Below are 19,176 nucleotides of genomic sequence, written 5' to 3'. Positions count from 1 at the left end.
GTAACATCAGCTGTTAACTTCACCATCCCCATAACATGACCCAAAGATTATTTCAAGAAAAAAAAGAGAAAAAATGTGATTACGGTAAGTCATGCTTTACATTTCATCTGAAACCTCGCTGTTTATCTGAGAGAAGTTATCAGATCTCTCTGCCAGGCACAATCATTGATAATGCCGGAGCAACAGCACTAAGTGGCGGCCATAAACCTGCACGGGTTAAACATTGGCTAAAGACACACCTGCCGGTTCTAGTGACAGGAGAGGATGTGACAGCCGGTATGACCGCTTAGTCCCAGATCTGCATAGATGTCTCAGTTTTTTCACTTTTCTGTAAAATTCAGGATTTTATTTTTCATTGTACACCAATGATTAAAGCCTGCAGACTGTTTGGTCCTCTTATATTATTGTACATCAATGCCGCCATAAGGCCAAGTCTTGGAAATGGATTTCAATGCAGCCGAGGGTTCTCCGTGCCGCCGGATTACGTGTGTGATTTCACCGATCAGTGTGGCGATGGCAGCGATGAAGCTTCATGTAAGTAGAGTGCTGAACATTTTTTTTTTACTATATAGAGGACTTTATATACTGTATACTTTGTGTATCAAAGTTTTGTTTGATATTATATATGATAATATAGTTATATTGTTGATTTTTCCTTTTTTGGTCCTGACTCCTGAAGAAGGGGACTCGATCCCTGAAACGCGTAGACTTATGAAATAAAATACCGTATTTTTCAGATTATAAGATGCACTTTTACTCCCAAAAATTTGAGAGGAAATTTAGGGGTGCGTCTTAAAATCCGAATATAGCTTACCGGGGGGGGGGCTTCCTGTGCGGAGACCGCGTGCGTTCAGACGGCCAGGTGCCTGTGGCTACGTGCGGGCAGCCGGGTACCTGTCGGTGCCGGCTACCTCTCTGTCCATGCGTGCTTCGGCGGGTGGCTGGGCGGCAGGTGTCCCAGTTTGTCCGTGGTCCCAGTTTCGAATGATGGCGCCGGCAGTCAGCGCGTGTGCAAATGGAGCTCTTGGATGAGAGCTCCATCTGCGCATGTGCCACTCCAGGTGCCATTTGAACCGGGAACGCAGACACACTGAGACAGTCACTGCACTGGCCTGCTCCACCACTCACCCGCCGCCATGGACCCCGCTGCGGCTGCCTCCACGAACGCCGCCGCGCCTGCCGCCATGGACCGCCGCTGCCACCACGGACCCACCGCGGCTGACGCTACTGACCTCTGCCTCCTGTGACTCCGCTGCACCACCACTGCTGCCCCCTCCGGTAAGACAACACCGGATTTTAAGACAGACCCCATTTTTTTTTTTTACCTTTTTTATCTCTAAATTTGGGATGCATCTTATAATCCGGTGCATCTTATAGAACGAAAAATACGGTACTTTTAATTAATAAATCAACATTTTTCCTCCTTTTTGGCGACAGCGCGGCATTAACCCCGCTTCTCCTCTCATGCACTGAAGAAAGTTTTGTTAATAGAATTGAGGAAATAGTTTTGCATGCAGGACACAAAACGGACCCCGTAATAATCAAAGGGGACCCGCTGTGTCCAATTAGGTACATTTTTGGTGAGTGTTTGACACTGCATATTTTTGCTGAGCTAAAAATGCAGCGTCTTCCAGTTGCCACAAAGTGCGCACTGAGCTTTTATATGTTGCGTAAACGGACGTATGGTTCGTGCTTCAAATCCGCAATAAGTCAATTTCTCGAGCGGTTACTCTGACTTTTATATGTGGATTTTCACCGCAAAATTGTATTAAATGCAGAAAATACACACGTAATGCGCACATGCCTGTATCAATCAAATGTTGTTGTAACCAAGCACCAGGACAAAAACAAAGCAGCTTAAAGGGAATCTGTCACCAGGTTTTTGCTCCCCCATCTGAGAGCAGCATGATGTAGGGGCAGAGACCCTGATTTCAGTGATGTGTCACTTACTGAGCTGTCATTTTGATAAAAATCAATGTTTTCTCTGCTTCAGATTTAGCAGTTATACAGAGCTCATGAATATGCTGGACTACTTGGCAGCAAGTAGTCCTGTAATGATAATCTACTGCTAATTAATCAGTGATTTTTATCAAAACTACAATAAGCAGCAGAGTAAGTGACACATTGCTGGAATCAAGATCTCTGCCCCTACATTATGCTGCTCTCAAATTAGGTGGCAAAAACCTGGTGACAGATTCCCTTTAACAGGTTCCAGAGGTGCCTTCCCCCCTCCATTGTATAACTCTTATGCAGGAATCTGTACTTAAAACAGGGTCCACTCGGTTGCATCCACAGAATAGCTGCTGGCCTGTGGAGCGAGCTGGCTGAAGAGCATCAGCTAGCTGGGTCAAAAGAGGGTACTGTTATGTCCGGGTGGTGGATCCTCTGGGCCGTGCACCGGACTCCTCCAGTGAGGCAACCCGGAGCTAACCCCTGTACAGGGACTTTCCGGTCACCCCACCAGAGGGCCTAGATGCACGGTAGCCGGAGTACTAAAAGGAACGGGATCAGAGTCTTTCCGGAAACTGGAATGAATAAGTCTCTGGGGCCACAGAGCTCCTTGAGGTGGTCCCGATGACGAGGCTCAGGTTCCGGTTCCGGGTAAAGTCACCCAGCAGGAGCTGGGTCCAGGTGAACGAGAGGGCAGGGGTCACTGAGTGAGGCCGCGGGATGGGGACGGGTTCAGGCTGGAGGAGATAGTGGAGTCACAGCCAACAGTCTCCGTAGGACTTCCCGGGCAAGCCGAGGTCAGGACCGGGTTAGTTTGGCAGGACTGGCTCTGCGAAAGACACAGGATTAGTATGAGGCAAGGCAAAGGGGGACCTGACATCTAGCTCAAGGAACACGTTGAACAGGCGCCACCCACATGGAAAGGGAAGCCTAATGTGGCGCCCTGGCCTAGCCAGGTCGCCACAAATAACATCCAAACCCCCCCAACCCCATTAGACAGGGACACCAGCCAAACAAAAATCCTTGTTGCCTCCCTCCAGTGTCTGATGTCCACACCAGGTGGGGCAGAGCCAAGCGGTTGGCCCCACCCACCGAGGAGTTCACAGGCCTGGAGGCAGGAAAAGTGACAGAAGAACAGTGTAGGAGTTTGAAGTGAGAGGAGCAAGCACTTGGGTGTCCGGGTTTGTGGCCCAGGCACTGACAGCAAGGTTGGCAGACGGTGGTGGCCGTCTGCAGGAGTGGTGGAGCAACGCAGGACCGGGGATGGGCGACGGCCCGCCGGTACCGACCGGGGAGCGAAGTGAAGCCAGCACACACAGGCAGGGCCATCAGACCCCGACCAGGCTTGGAGCCACCGACAATAGTCAGATCCAAATGTGACTGGAACCCCAGGGGTTTCACAACAGCAAAAGTCCCGATTGAAGGCAACAGCCCACACCGTGAGGGTATACAGCTACCGCCTAAGGCTAGAGACCCAAGGGCCAGCGTCTGCGGGAATACGGGTTCCTCCGGTACCCATACACCGGGAGCGGACTACCGTTGGGAATCCATAGTAGTCAGAAAGAGAACATCAAGGTGCAGGGAAAGACAGCCGCCATCACCTGTCCGGGGAGAGACACTGCAGCCGGCTGCGGGACCCGTCCATCCAGCCGTTTGGTTTACCGAGGACTTTGTACCTTTCTTGCTGAGTGAGTACACCCGTGCCATCCGGCACCGCGCCGCCCTGTCCCTGCAACCCTGCACCTCACCAACCCTGCCTCCCCGTCACAACATCACCGGGCCCCAGGACCACCGACCCCTACCCATGGAGGGGGAAAACAACATCCCAGATGCTCCCTACCATCGCTCCCGGGATCCCCGTCACCAGCAGCGGTGGTGCCTATCTTCACCACGACCCGTGGGTGGCGTCACAGACTAAATCACCCAAACTAACCACCCCTTTCACTCACGGGCGAGGAGCGCCGCTCGAGTCCCCGGATCCGGCCCACCGCTCAAGCCACCGAGCAGCAGTTGCAGCAGCGCCGGACCCGAGCGTAAGGCCTAAGCCACACGGCGAGAAAAACAGTGCGAGTGGAGTGCGATAAAACATCGCATTCCCCTCGGACCAATTCTAGCCTGTGTGTCAGCACACATGAGCGATTATTTTCTCAGCCCTAATCGGACCGAGAATACAATAGCAGCATGCTGCGATTCTAAGCTGAGACTCTTTCTCTCGCACCCATTCAAGTGAATGGGGCGAGAGAAAAATCGCACTGCACTCGCGGTACACCGGTGTACTGCTAGTGCAGTGCGAGAATGGCAATAGCCGGCTACGCAGGAGAGAGGGAGAGAAATCCCTCCCTCCCCTCCTGAGTGCCGGCCCGCCCCCCGCAGCTGAGGTCTGCTCGCACGAACGGACCTCAGTAGCAAGGACACAAGCATGACACTCGGCTCTGCTGTACTGCCAGCACGAGCCGAGTGTCATGCAAGTGGATCGCAGTAGTGCCCGTGTGGCCCCAGCCTTAGCGAGAGCGCAGCAGCGACGGCGTCCTCCCCGCCCGTGACACATATATACCCTGTCCCAGTATCATGTCATATCCTGCTTCAGGAGTGCTGGGCCTATAAGTTAAGGCGAGTGGGCGTGGCCCCGCCCTATACACATGCATGGGCCTCAGAATCAGAGCCAGACAACTCAGAGTCAGACACCGAGAGCAGGACGCAGGGGAGCACGAGCGGGAGCAGCAGCCGCGACCGGTAGGCACGTGGACCGGATCAGTGGGTAAGGAGTGATACCGTGAGACTGGATCAGTGGGTAAGGAGCGGTGGCGTGCAGGTGCGACCGGATCAGTGGGTAAGGAGCGGTGCCGTGACATCGGGAGCGTGACAGGTACATTATGCTGCTCAGATTAGGTGGTAAAAACCTGGTGACATTCCCTTTAATATAACATGAAATCTAATTTAGCTAATAGGTGAAGAAATGCTGCTGAAAAACCTCACCAAATTCTCATCATGGGAACTTGCTCTAAGGGCTTGTTCACATGCTGTACATTGATGATTTATTTTCAGTGCATTTTTGCTGCGAAAAAAGGACAGCAAAGAAAGTTAGATTCCTGAAATCTCAGGCACGCGCTACTTATTTTTTTTTTTTGCAGATTTGAACCATTAAACTTTTTATTTTCAAATCTTCAACGTGTCAATTCTTTCAGATTTTTGCAGCATTTTTTCATCCATTCAAATGGATGGGAAAAATCGCAAGTAAAAAGTGGCACAGATGCATTTATTTTACTCATTATTTTTATTGCCCACATTGTTTTTTGCTGCAGAAAAATCGGCTCCAAATGCTTAACCTGTGTACATAGCTTTATTCAGTCTGTCTATTCCTAAAGCCAATAAACCCAAACAGGTGACGGGTTCTTCTTTCTGCCAATCCCTACCCCACACAGGGTTCCCGGCCTCACTGCCTTATTCCCCCAATGAGTATTTAGTGAGTTTTTATTATTGCAGATTTTCTGCACCTATTAGCCAAGTTAGGTTACTTGCGTTTTTTGGCATTTACAGTATGCTTTTCTTTGATGTCGCAGCGTTTCAGAGTTAAATATGTGCCGCCCCCACGTCAGCAGCCGGGCTGCTCGGATCCGGATCCGCAGTGGCTCGAGGGGTCTCCGGACCCGGGGGTCGCGCGGACACTCAAATAAAAAAGGGGTCGTGACTTGTACAGGGGATTGTTGTGATTTCTTCGTGACGCCACCCACGGTGTGTGGTAAGATAGAGTACCACCGCTGCTATCACGTAGCACCCGGGGCGGTGGAGTGGCAGCTAGGTGTTTGACCCCTCCATGGATAGGGGTGGATGCCCCGAGGCTCAGTGTCCAGGACACGGGAGATGATGTATGCTGGAGGTGGCGCGCCAGACCGGGGAGTGTTGGTGTACTCACTGTTGAATAATTGCACACAAGTCTGCTGGTAAACCAAGGTGTGAGTGGCCAGCTGCCGCGTCCGGGTGTACTCGGTTCCCACACCCGGCTGGTGTACCAATGTCCCTTCCTCCGGCACTCTGTACTTTTCCTCAATTCTGGACAACCTTGTATGGAACGGGGAAGTCCGCTCCTGGTGCTGTTCTGGTTGGGAGACGTGCCCGCGAAAACTGACCCTTGGGATTTCAGTGGGTGATTGCGGATACCCTATCCCCCGCAGTGGGCTGCCGTTTCACTCTATCTGGGCTAACACACTGAAACAACGTCTGCAACCTTGCTCCTGGCCTGGTTAATTAGAGAAGGGGTAGCAACCGTCTTCTAACTAGGGTCCAGGTACCCCGCCTGTGCACAGTTTCCATACCGGATCTCCTCTGTCGGTACCGGCGGGCTCCAACCCTGTCCCGGTCCACTTTGGATCTCCCACGACTGGACTCCCGTCACCTTTGGACACGGTCCACTGCTTGCCACCTAGCCAGAAGACCAGGGCCACTACCCTGGCTACCCTCCACTAGGCTCAGCCTTGACTCTCCACCTGAACTGTCAAAACTCACACTGAACTCAAACTCCAGCTCAAACTGACTGGTTCCCACCCCCGGATCCTCAAGACCCCTAGGTGGGCGCTCCCAATCCTCCTGGTCCCGCCCACTGGTGTGTCTTTCTTACCCTGAGGGGGGTGGCTAGGATTTTGTGGCAGATGGTACCTGATCTGGGATAGTGTTGTGTCGGGTGTATTGATTCTCTGTGACCACCTGGCGGCGCCAGGGCGTCACAAATACATATAGCTGAAATTGTGGAGCTGGTATCTCATGCTGCCCATAGATCAGACAGCATATATTGGCTGACAGGTTCACTTTAATTTTCCTAAATGTTAAAAAATTAGGTTCTTTAGACCCTGTTTTTTAAACCCCAGGGCAGGAATAGGTAACCTCCACCCCGACAGCTGTTGTGAAATGACAGCTCTTAATTTGGAAATGAACGAACCCGAACTGTAAACATTGGGGGTTTTAACCGAACACTTGGTGTTCGGGTCTTGGACTTGAATAGTTCAGATGCTGTTCTCATACTAACCACTCTAGTATCGCTGTACTCTGGTACGCTCGGTGCTCAACCTAGTGAGAACCACTTGCAGTCTCTGAATGGCTCTCACTGGGGACTAAAACAACATTTTCAGATGCTGTGTAACCCCCCAAAATATGCTGGCCTCCCTCCCCTGAAAATGCTCTGTTTATGGCTGGCTGTATATGGGTGGAGAGCCAAACTGCCCAATCATTGACTTCTATTATACTCGCTACTCGAGTTGAGCCCATTAGTTCTGGTCCCAATTGACTTAAATGGGGTTTGGAGTCTGGGAACAAGTTCAGGTCAAATCTGGGTCCTGAAACAAACTTTGAACAAAAGTCCAACCAAATTGGCGAGCCTGAGCATACACGGTTCCGCTCATCTCTCCTCCTAATGCCCACACAGTAGCCTACATCCAGAGTGCAGGAAATTGCTGACCCTACCCAAAGATGTAGAGAATGCAAAAGGTTGCCTCAGACTATGCTTCTTTTACAGACTTCCTTAAAAGGAACCTGTCACCAGAGTTGATGGACCCAAAGCCAGGATGAAGATAGAAGATAGAAGGGATTTATTAGTCTACGAGATTCAGAGCCAAAAGCTCCTTCTTCAGGACACATGACATTTCACAGTATAATGTGATTTGTCCTGAAGAAGGATCCCTTGACTCCTATCTTCATCCTAGCTCTGGGCCCTTCAACATCAGCTAAAACAAAGTCCAGCTGGGGGCTGGTATTTTCAGGCTAGGGAGACCCATGGTTATTGGGTCGCCACCCAAATCAGTTTCAGCCAGCAAAATTACGATACAGCATATCACTGCTGAAAAAAATTATTAAAATTTAACTTTTACTTCAATCACTAAAATCGTGGTCAGAATCACAAACAACATAAATTAAGTTAAAATAGTTTGGCCCCTCTTGACAGTGGCCCAAATAACACCGCACATAAATAATTGGATTTATCTCACCAATTTAGCAAGACCTCAATACAGAAGGTCTGAAAAATGTCTCCCGACGCGTTTCAATCAATTCTTCAGGGGAGTGTTCAAATGCCTCTTAGGTCCCATAAAGACATGGACCTTGCATTTATATAGTATGCTGTAATAAACGCATATATGGAAAAGATCAGCATATCAGCAATACAAAAATTTGAACATCCCTGTGTGGGACAACTCACCATTTTATAACTCTGTTCAAGATAGAGATGCGGTAATTCCAAAAACAGGTACTAATTACAGAGGGCCTGTCACCTCTAAAAGCATGCACATGGTATGGACGCCTGTGCCTCTCGCCCTATCCTTATCCAGTGGCTATACTTTTATTGGGTCGCCACCCAGCCTAAAAATAGCAGCCTGGAGCCGCCAAAGATTGTCGCATCTATTATGTGCGACAATCACAGCACTTTACCCGACTCTTTCCGATTGTCCTGGTGCCATGGCAATCAGGGTAATAGTAGGGGTTAATGGCAGCCCACAGCTGCCACCATGCCCTAGATTAGTAAAGGGATGCGTCTATGAGACCCCCCCATTACTAATCTGTAAGTGAAAGTAAATAAACACAATATTACATTATAATTTTATAGTTCTTTTTTCCTGATAGCCTGGAAAGTTTTTGAATTTCTTTACTTTGGCTTGAAAACTTTGAAAAAATCAGTTCTCTAAGCACAGAGGATTTATCTTTATAAAAGGGGTTGTGATATCAAGCCATCCATCTGCCTTTTTAAGCCATATGGACATTATAAAGAGCCGTCTAATAACAGCAGCTCTCATTTTGGTCTGACTAAAGCCATCAATACATGGTAAGAGACAGATAGCCAATTTGCCATCCATTCATCTAAAAGACTGCAATGTAATTCTATATTTTCCTGACGGCGAGAATGATGAGACAACCCCTTTAATGTTTTTGAAAATTTGCATCACTCGTCAATGAATAATGCAAGAAAAAAGGTTAAAAGGAGTTTGGCAAAGTCATATTTGTATAAATCATGTAGAAAATAAGTTTGCATTAATGCAATGCTACATTAGAATACAAATGGATTGTTTCCCAGTAATGATTTAGGCACGGATTTTGAAATGAGCCTAAGTATAAAGCGTCGCCCATCTGTTAGTCACCGGTTCTGGACTTCAGACTCTTTCTCCGTCTAACCGTGTAGTTTCAAGGAGAAAATTATTGAAAGAGGTATCACAGTTCAAGCACTCATTATAAGGAACCTTATTATGATAAAGATGCCTTAATACACTTTATCTGTGACAAGTGGAGAGAACTTATGCTTCCATACATGATCTGTTAGCCTTGGGAGAATATATTTATGAAGTCACTTCCCATAAAATAATTACACCTTTAGAAAAGATCCACATTATTAATGAATAATGACACGTAACTCCAAAGTGCAGTGATGTTCGATAAGGACATTACTAATATAATAGATAAAGGACTAAAGGCGAAAAATAATGGAGTGGATGTTCCTCGGGGTTTATAAGCATCCAGTGTCATAAAAATATTAGTGGATAAATCTAAATATTTGTTCCGTGGATTATTGGACAAAATATCAGAAAGCAGAATTGCTATCATTAGATAATACTGTAAATTTAGAACCATACGTAAAAAAAAAATCAGATTACCACAGTCATACATAAATTACCAACATTGGGAGATTTAAAGGGAATCTATCAGCAGGTTTTTGCTATGTAGAAAAAACGTTTTTTTTTCATGCACATTAAATAAACTTGCATCGCTTTCAAATTCGGGTGTGCCTTGTTTAATTACATTATACGGCTTTGGAACCTGAAGAGCACCCCTATTTCTCTTGACATCCCTACAAGGAAGTCCAATTTCTTTTTTCGACATTGATACCTTAAGTGAGCACTCCTATCAAACATGTTGACCGAAAACTTTTTTTTCATGCACATTAAATAAACTTGCATCACTTTCAAGTTCGGGAGTGCCTTGTTTAATTACATTGTATGGTTTTTGCTATGTAAGCTGCAGACAGCATGCTGCAAGGGTTTAAGCATAGAATTCAGGGATGCCTGACTTGTCACGGTCCAATCTGTTGTTTATTTAAGCACCGGGACGTCTCATTAGAGTTGAGTGAGTCCCTAACTATTCGAACTCGCTATGCTCATAACTAGTACTTTCTAATATTCGCGCATTCGTTCTGAATAGCGTGTGCAATGCAAGTCAGTGGGGAAAACTTGCAATGTAACAAGAATAGTGCAGCATTCGTGTTATTTGTTAATTTGCAAGTTTTTCCCCATTGACTTGCATTACAAACGCAATTTGGAACGAATACACGAGTATTAGATAATGCTCGTTATGAGCATAGCGAGTACGAATAGTTAGGTACTCGCTCAACTCTACTTCTCATTGCTTGACTACAATATCTCGTGCACGGCAGTCCAATACGCCCCCTCCTCTGATTGACACCTCACAGTCAATGCTCAATCTCTATAGAGAGCCTGGTGTGGGCAGGAAAACTCCCTGGACTCTGTTAGATGGCTAAACATTCCCATTGTGTCAGAATTGTTGCACCTAGCAATCTAAGTGATACGTCATTGGATTCAGAGTCTCCTTTCCTACACCATGCTGCTCTCAGATGAGTTAGCAAAAACCTGCTGACAGATTTCTTTTCAGACGGCCATATAGATGAGATAGAGGACAGCCGAATGATGTTTCTGAGCTGACTCCCTCTACTCATGAGCTTTCCTTCAGCCGAGTGCTCCTGTATTGTCTATGAGAAAGCTACTGACTGACATGTTAGCAAGAAACTTATCCATGGGACAACAATGAGATCAAAAGTACAAAATCAGACATGCCCAGTTGACATCTTTCTCCGATGCTCAGTCGGCCAGAGTCCCCATACACACTAGACTGTGAGCCAAACTTGTCAATATTTGCAGATTCATCTGACATATGTCTAATATGTATGGATGGGGCCTTTATGCTCTGATTTTTAGGGTTTACCAATTACTGGTGAAGGGGTTGCAGTTGCACCACCTGGGCCCTAGAGCTGGATGGGGGGGGAGAGTTAAAGGATCCCCTTGGCCTGAAACTTTTAAAGCCCTGTAAAATTTGTAGGTTCTGCTGGAGACTTTTCATTGGGGAAAACAGGCTGCAAATTAAATCACTGCCTTCCCCTAACCCATACAGAAATGCTGCCACTCTGACCCAAGAACTGTTGGGAGTAAACACAACAGCTGCAGGGATACTGCGAGAGCTCCATCTGTGTGTCACACAGAGGTTTTTACAAACTTTGCCCACTGTCATGGTGGCGTTTGGTTCTATTCAGACTACAGATTTTAACACTCTGCCGGTTAACTTCTCTGGTGTCTGTAATGAACGGTGGCATAGTGGTAATTCATAGGCATGCTAACAAAAGTTAAATCTCTGCTAGTCTGATTGTTAGTCTCTTTTGATCACATGTTGTGGGGCAGCCAATCACATCTGCTCCCCTCCTATATATGCTGGCTAGATCCTTCCATCTATGCAATCCATAGTTTATCTTAGCTGGTCTGGTGAAGTATTGTGTTCCAGACTATGTGATGGTTGTTATACTTGACTATGGGGAGATAAGGTATGCACACCAGTGACTATGTAAGGGGAATACATGGAATAGCAGAAACTGCTGTGTGAATACTGACTTGAAAAATCCAATAGCTATATGAAGAGTGAAAATGTGAAAAAATGGAATCTGCATTACTGCCATGAACATATGAATCAAGAGAAATTTAGCTACTGAATTGATCAATGCAATAGAGCCCCAACACTACGCCAAAGTATTTCTCTACGTTGGGGTCCCTAGCTTGTGTGTGTCCTCTCATGCAGTTAAAAAACTTACCGTGTATGGGAAGCTGAGACCCAGGCTATTTATGCGTATTATATGGATTGGCAATAGGTGTGTATGGGGAGGGTTCACAAACGAAAAACTACTAACAATAACGAATAACGTTTGGAACACCATTCTAAGTCTGAACTGGGTGCAATGGTGTTCCAAACGTTATTCGTTATTGGTTGTTATACTTGAGGCTGAGTGCGGTTGTAGAGTTAACCCTTGTTTCCTTTTTGTTGTTACCTTACTGCTATTGCTTTACTCTCATTGTCTATTCCTTTGTGTGTGCAGTGTGTCAGAGTTTTGGTTTCCCTTGTCTCGCTCTATCTGTTTTCCATCACACTCCTGTCCTGTCCTTCCCCAGTGAGAGGGGGGTATCAGATTAGTACTGGTCAGGAGCATAGTCAGAAATGGGACTCAGGCATCTCCACCATCAGGAGTAACCCTAAGGTTAGGGATAGTCTAGTGTACCTTAGAGTGAGGAACAGCTATCCTAACAATCACCTCACGACACTGTGCTCTTCAGATATAGAAGGTATGAGCCATAGAGCTTAATAATTGTCTGCAGTGCTGTCAATGTGTCACCACCACTGCAGGCAAACAACAGACACCAAAGCAGCAGTGGAGAGACCCAGCAATGGACCTTGATGGTGTATTTTAAGTTTTTTTTTTCTTCACCTGAGCCTATGGGAAAAAGTTTGGTGAAAGCACAGAATTCTTTAACATAATATGGCTTGTAAAAGTTTTCATTATAGACTTTTGGGGTCTCTTTGAGTAACCATACAAGGTCCATAGATCCGGTTTCAATAGCTTCCAAATGAAGATAACTTCTCTAACTTTCATTTGTTTTGGTGAAACGTGAGCAAATCAAATATTGTTTTAACACCCATTTATTGAGTAATGGGAATAGGGCCTTCTCATTTTTTAGACTGGACTGAAGGGTACTTTACACGATGCAATATCGGTACCGATATCGCTAGCGAGCGTACCCGCCCCCGTCGGTTGTGCGACACGGGCAAATCGCTGCCCGTGGTGCACAATATTGCTAACACCTGTCACATGGACTTACCTTCCCTGCGACGTTGCTCTGGCCGGCGAACCTCCTCCTTTCTAAGGGGGCGGTTCGTACGGCGTCACACGGCAGCTGTCCAATAGCAGAGGAGGGGCGGAGATGAGCGGCCGGAACATGCCGCCCACCTCCTTCCTTCCTCATTGCCGGTGGACGCAGGTAAGAAGATGTTCTTCATTCCTGGGGTGTCACACATAGCGATGTATGCTGCCGCAGGAATGACGAACAACATCATACCTGCAGCAGCAATGAAATTAAGGAAATTAACGACGCGTCAACGAGCAACAATTTTTCACGTTTTTGCGCTCGTTGATCGTCGCTCATTGGTGTCACACGCTGCAATGTCGCTAACGGCGCCGGATGTGCGTCACTAACGACGTGACCCCGCCGATATATCGTTAGCGATGTCGCAGCATGTAAAGCAGATTTTCTGAAATGTAATCATAAATATATAAAATCTAGGTAAATTGTTAAATAATTGTATGAATTTTCCAAATACATTCTGTAATCTCTACTCTATGTTACGAAAAAAGTGCAATCCTATGGAAATCATGACTTGGTCCCTAAAAAATAAGTTGTCAGAAAAATTTCCCACTTGTAATAATTTGTTGTCTTCCATAACAAAAAGATCTGCATTATCGCAAATTTTCATTTTATTTTTTTTTTGCTTGAATTCTTGTCTTTCCATCAGTACTCAAAATATAAGTGAATCCAATGTTAAAAAGGATTCCTGGAGTGTCGAAACCCAGCGGCTAAAACCTGGTTATGATAAATCTTAAAAATCACTCGTAAAAGCAAATCTGCCAAAGTTATCAAGATGCAAAATGTGGTATTTATCAGAGAATTCATCAAACTCTTTTATTCTATCAGTTTTTACATGTTTCAAGGGCACTTTTAGCTAATACAAAATCACATCGTGCTCTGTAGAGTCTCATCAGTTTTGCAAGAAAGTATACAATGAAAAGAACCGAAGAGAGTATCGGGCTCCGAATATTTACAAAGAGAAAGTCAAATAATTCTATTAAATAAAATTGGTATTATTTGGGCTTTTTTGAGAAGGTCACAAATGATGAGTTTTCTAATGGAAACTGCTCCAGAAAATGCTACTTTTTGTTCTGTTTTTCGTTTCCTGGTGCAGATTTAAAGAATTTGAGCATTTTTGGAGAGAGTTTTTCTTTTGCCTAAAGTGTTTATTTGTAGGTTTTCAATTGGTCAATGCTTGGTTTGGAGCCGCTCTAAAGTAGGCTTGTATTTACTGTTTTCCTACCGGGCATTTTCCAAACCTGAAGTGGAAGAAAAATGCTCAAATGGCCTAACAGCAAATTGGTTTTACAATGGAAATGTATATGAAAGGTTATATTGTTCATCATTCTTTGATCGATTTACGAGGTCTTTTGGAGAGGATGTGACTCCTCTAAAAAATCTGTGTGCACATCCCATAATATATATACATTTTGTATTCTGTATGAGCACAGTCTCAGCTTCAGTGTCCTGGATGCTTGATCATGTAGACTTGTGTTTATCAACTTTCCTAAGCCAAGTACCCCTTACTTACAAATGATATTAAACGACCTCCAAGCCTATGATCATACCCAGTGTTGTCCAACAAATGCTCAGTGTTAGCACCGTAAGAGTACCAGAGCTGTATCTAGGTATACTTTACCATTATCTGTATGTAGCACCCAGGGATATGGGGTACTCGGTTCCGGGTAGTGCCTCTATTAGGAGTGTCACAGTGTCCCACCTGGTTAACTAGTGGACTGGAGTGGCTCCACCTCTGGGCGGCCATCCATGGTGCCACCCTAGCTTGGTACCATTGTATGGGGGATTGTTGGGGGAAACTGGGATTACCTGGGTTTTTGATGATACCAGCACCGGGGTTCTGGGTCCCTAAGGGGGTAGGCCCTGCATCCTTGTGGGGATGCAGAACCTTGTAGCACCCTGATATCTTCAGGGGCGCTACATGTACATCAAGGTAAAGTGACTTATTAGTGAAGTTCTTGGTACTTAGGGTACATGTCTTGCTTCTGTATTGGCATGTACCCCTTGGAGACATGGTATCTACTCTCTGGGGTACATGTAACATGGACCAGTCTATGATTTGGGGTGTTGTTAGTCTAACAGGTAGTAAGATATAGACCACTTGAGCCAACATAGAGAGCTTATCCAGTGATAATAATTTGCTGATTGTTGGGGGCCCTACTATGAGGACCTGAACCGGCAGAATGGGTATTTTTATCCCTGACTGGAAACTTTCATCCCTGTCAGAAAATAATGTACGAGGTCAGATTTTTAACCACTGCTCCTTTCATTCTCTATGGAGCTGCCAGAAAAAGTGGAGCATAGTGCTCAGCAGCCCCATAGGGAATGAATGGAGCGCCAGTAGAGCATGTGCACTGCCTTCCTTTCCTGCAGTCCCGCATCCAGTTTGCTTAAAGGTCTCATTATGACCAGAATCAAGCTTTGCACTACAGGACACTTAGAGGGAAACTGCTCAGGTAGTCTACTACGGTCACATAAGATTAACCCAGCATCTTGATAATTAAGAGGCCTGGAAACTACAGTCTTGTCCTCTGACTCCTATTGTTTTGGGCCACTGTGTTCGGTCTCTTATGTCATCTCTGTCAACACGCGAGATTCACGCTATCTGGCTTTCTGTCTCCTCTCCTTCTCTGCCATAAACCCACCCCCACTACCTGTAGTGACAAAGACTCTCCCACATTAACTGTAGAGACAAAGATGCTCTCACACTTACTGTAGAGAGTGACCCTCCCCCACTAACTGTAGAGACAAAGACCCTCCCCCACTAACTGTAGAGACAAAGATCCCCCCATTAACTGTAGAAACAAAGACCCTCCCCCACTAACTGTAGAGACAAAAACCCTCCACCACTAACTGTAGAGATAAAGACATTCCCACACTAACTGTAGAGACAAAGACCTTCCCCCACTAACTGTAGAGACAAAGACCCTTCCCCACTAACTGTAGACATAAAGACCCTCCCACACTAACTGTAAACAAAGATACTCCTACACTAAATGTAGAGATAAAGACCCTCCCCCACTAACTGTAGAGACAAAGACCCTTCCCCACTAACTGTAGAGACAAAGACCCTCCCCCACTAACTGTAGAGATAAAGACCCTCCCACACTAACTGTAGACAAAGATACTCCTACACTAAATGTAGAGACAAAGACCCTCGCCCACTAACTGTAGAGACAAAGACCCTTCCCCACTAACTGTAGAGACAAAGACCTTCCCATATTAACTGTAGAGACAAAAGGGAGCTTTACATGCTACGATATCGCTAGCAATTGTTAGCGATGTCGAGCGTGATAGCACCCACCCCCGTCGTCCGGCCGATATGTGGTGATCGCTGCCGTAGCGAACATTATCGCTATGTGTCACGCTCCCCGGGTCCTCGGCTCAGTCCTCACCCCCGCTCCCCGGCTCACCTGCCACGCTCCCCGCTCTCCAGCCTCCGGTGCCCGTCCTTCCCAGGCCCCCTGGTCTCCGATCCCGGCGCCCGACGGCTTCCCAGGCCCTGGCCGGCTCCCCTGCGTCCTCCTCTCAGCTTCCTTCCCTGGCTTCTGGCACCCGGGCGGCGCGCATGCGCATTAGGGCGCGCGCGCGGTCACTGACCCTTTCTTAAAGGGCCAGCGTCCATTAACAGGAAATGAGGCTAAACAGGTACAGGGTATAAAGGGGGTTATTGTCCAAGGGGGCGGGGCCTGATCTTCGTGTTTCCTAAGCTAGGAGTCAGGTCTCCTGGTGTCTCTGTGCATATACTCACCTATCTCTCTTGTAGAGCCGTGCCTGCCTCGCCATCCAGTCCTGCCGTATCCTGAACCCCGAACGCTGTCCGTCTGCCATCCTGACAGTCCGCACCATCTCGGATCCCTGCGGTGACCCGTCATCTCGCTCCAAAGGTTCCGGACCCCGCCTGACATCATCTCGGCTTCCGAACCTGAGCTGCGTCACCCGGACTACCACCCGTGACTCCGTGGTCCCAGGGACTTCTCCGCTATACTCGTGTGCACGGACTGTTCTGCTGTTTATAGTGTTCCAGCTACCGGACTCTTTACTACCATCTAGGAGTTCGGCCCAGTGGATCCACCTCCTGGGTCTGCCCGTCCACCTGGCCGTGACAGTAAGATCAGGCCATGGATCCCGCTGCAGCACTAGCAGCCGTACAGGAGGAACTTCAACGCCAGCGTGAAGTCCAGACCCGCATGCTGCAATTCATGTCTTCTGTGGACGCCCGCCTGAACACGCTACAAACGGCAGTTACGACTTCAACATCCCGGGCTTCCACTAGTCAATCCACGGATCCAGCTCCTGTGGCGACTTCTTCAGATACCACCAGACTTCGGTTGGCTTCACCACCCCGGTACGCCGGAGACCCCAAGACCTGCAGGGGATTCTTAAACCAATGCTCCCTCCATTTCACGCAGCTGCCGCATTTGTTTGCCTCCGACCAAGCCAAGGTCGCCTTCATCATGTCCCATCTAGAGTGTGAGGCACTGGCGTGGATGAACCCCTTGTGGGAGAAGGGGGATCCTGTTACCACGAACATCCAGGACTTCCTGCAGGCATTCCGTGGTACTTTTGATGAGCCCGGACGCGCCTCCGCGTCTGCTTCGTCTCTTCTCCGGTTACGTCAGGGGACTCTGACGGTGGGTCAATACGCGATCCGGTTTCGCACCCTGGCCTCAGAACTCGGGTGGAACAACGAGGCCCTAACCGCCGCCTTCTGGGAAGGACTCTCAGGGCGAATTAAAGACGAGCTGGCGGGTCGTGACGTACCGACCACCCTGGATGCCCTGATTGCCCTAGCGACTCGAGTGGACATTCGCTTTCAGGAGCGATCCAAGGAAGTGTCCCGTGAGAGACGTCCAGTACGGCATTCCTCTCCTCCGCAGAAACCCTCCGTACTTCAGTCATCGACAGCTGGGGCTCCCGTCCACGAGCCCATGCAGATCGACCGAGTGCGTCAGTCTGAACAACGTCGAGCAGAGCGGCTCGCCAAGGGTCTCTGCTTTTACTGCGGTGAGGGCACACATCTGCTACGCTCCTGTCCAGAGAGGCCGGGAAACTCCAAAGCCTAGGGTTGGTAGGAGAGGCCACCCTAGGTGCTGGGACTCTCTCTGACCCGGTTACATGGACAGTGCAAGTGACAACGGGAGAGACGCGGTTCACGGCTGATGCCTACCTCGATTCCGGGGCAGCAGGCAATTTCATCCAGCAGGCCACGGTGGACAAGTACCGGGTGCCTGTTATTCCACTCGACAAGCCCCTAGTGATTGCCTCAGTGGATGGGAGACCCCTCTCTGACACCATCTCCTGGATCACCAGGCCGGTCGAACTGCGTATCGGTGCCCTTCACACCGAGAACATCGCTTTCTACGTTCTCCCACACATGTCCCACCAGATCCTGCTGGGACTTCCATGGTTGCGGACACACGAACCATCAGTTATCTGGGGCACTGGCGAAATCACCCGATGGGGCTCTTCGTGTCATGAGAGGTGCCTAAAGTCCATACAACCCATCCGACGACCTCCGGTTCCAGAGAACCTACCGGGGCTGCCCTCGGCCTATTGGTCCTTTGCAGATGTCTTTGATAAAAAGGAATCCGAGGTACTGCCGCCACATCGTCCATACGATTGTGCCATCGACCTGCTCCCAGGAACAACACCACCACGAGGACGCATATATCCTTTATCTCCAGCCGAAACAAGGGCCATGTCTGCTTACATCTCAGAGAGCCTGGCAAGGGGATTCATTCGGAGATCCTCCTCTCCTGCTGGAGCAGGTTTCTTCTTTGTCAAGAAGAAAGAGGGCGACTTACGCCCATGCATAGACTACCGGGGTCTGAATCAAATCACCGTAAAAAACAAGTACCCTCTGCCGCTCATTCCCGAATTGTTTGACCGGCTTAGAGGAGCTCGTGTGTTCACCAAGCTGGATCTTCGGGGTGCTTACAATCTGGTACGCATCCGCTCTGGTGACGAATGGAAAACCGCGTTCAATACGCGCGATGGACATTATGAATACTGCGTGATGCCCTTCGGCCTGTGTAACGCTCCTGCCGTCTTTCAAGAACTGGTGAACGACGTGTTCCGGGACCTTCTCTACATCTGTGTGGTAGTGTATCTAGATGACATCCTTGTCTTCTCTCCGGACCTCCAAACCCACAGAGAAAACGTACAGCTGGTTCTACAAAGACTGAGAGAGAATCGTCTGTACGCAAAATATGAGAAGTGTGTCTTTGAGCAGTCTTCTCTCCCCTTTCTGGGGTACATCATCTCTGATACTGGACTG

The 19,176-nt window shown here is 47.9% G+C and overlaps 1 protein-coding gene across 1 annotated transcript in view; it reads left to right on the top strand.

Annotated features, from left to right (window-relative positions):
* The first annotated feature begins 266 nt into the window (after positions 1-266).
* The window catches only part of MALRD1 (MAM and LDL receptor class A domain containing 1), a 746,310-nt gene continuing 727,400 nt past the window's right edge, over positions 267-19,176 (top strand). Inside the window, exon 1 of the mRNA XM_075315583.1 lies at positions 267-534. Coding sequence (XP_075171698.1) covers positions 366-534 — 169 coding nt within the window. The 5' untranslated portion in view covers positions 267-365. The remainder of the gene's footprint in view (positions 535-19,176) is intronic.

The sequence above is a fragment of the Anomaloglossus baeobatrachus genome, chromosome 6 (assembly GCF_048569485.1).
Source record: "Anomaloglossus baeobatrachus isolate aAnoBae1 chromosome 6, aAnoBae1.hap1, whole genome shotgun sequence".
Lineage (NCBI taxonomy): Eukaryota > Metazoa > Chordata > Amphibia > Anura > Aromobatidae > Anomaloglossus > Anomaloglossus baeobatrachus.
This window is presented reverse-complemented; position numbering and strand designations above follow the sequence as displayed.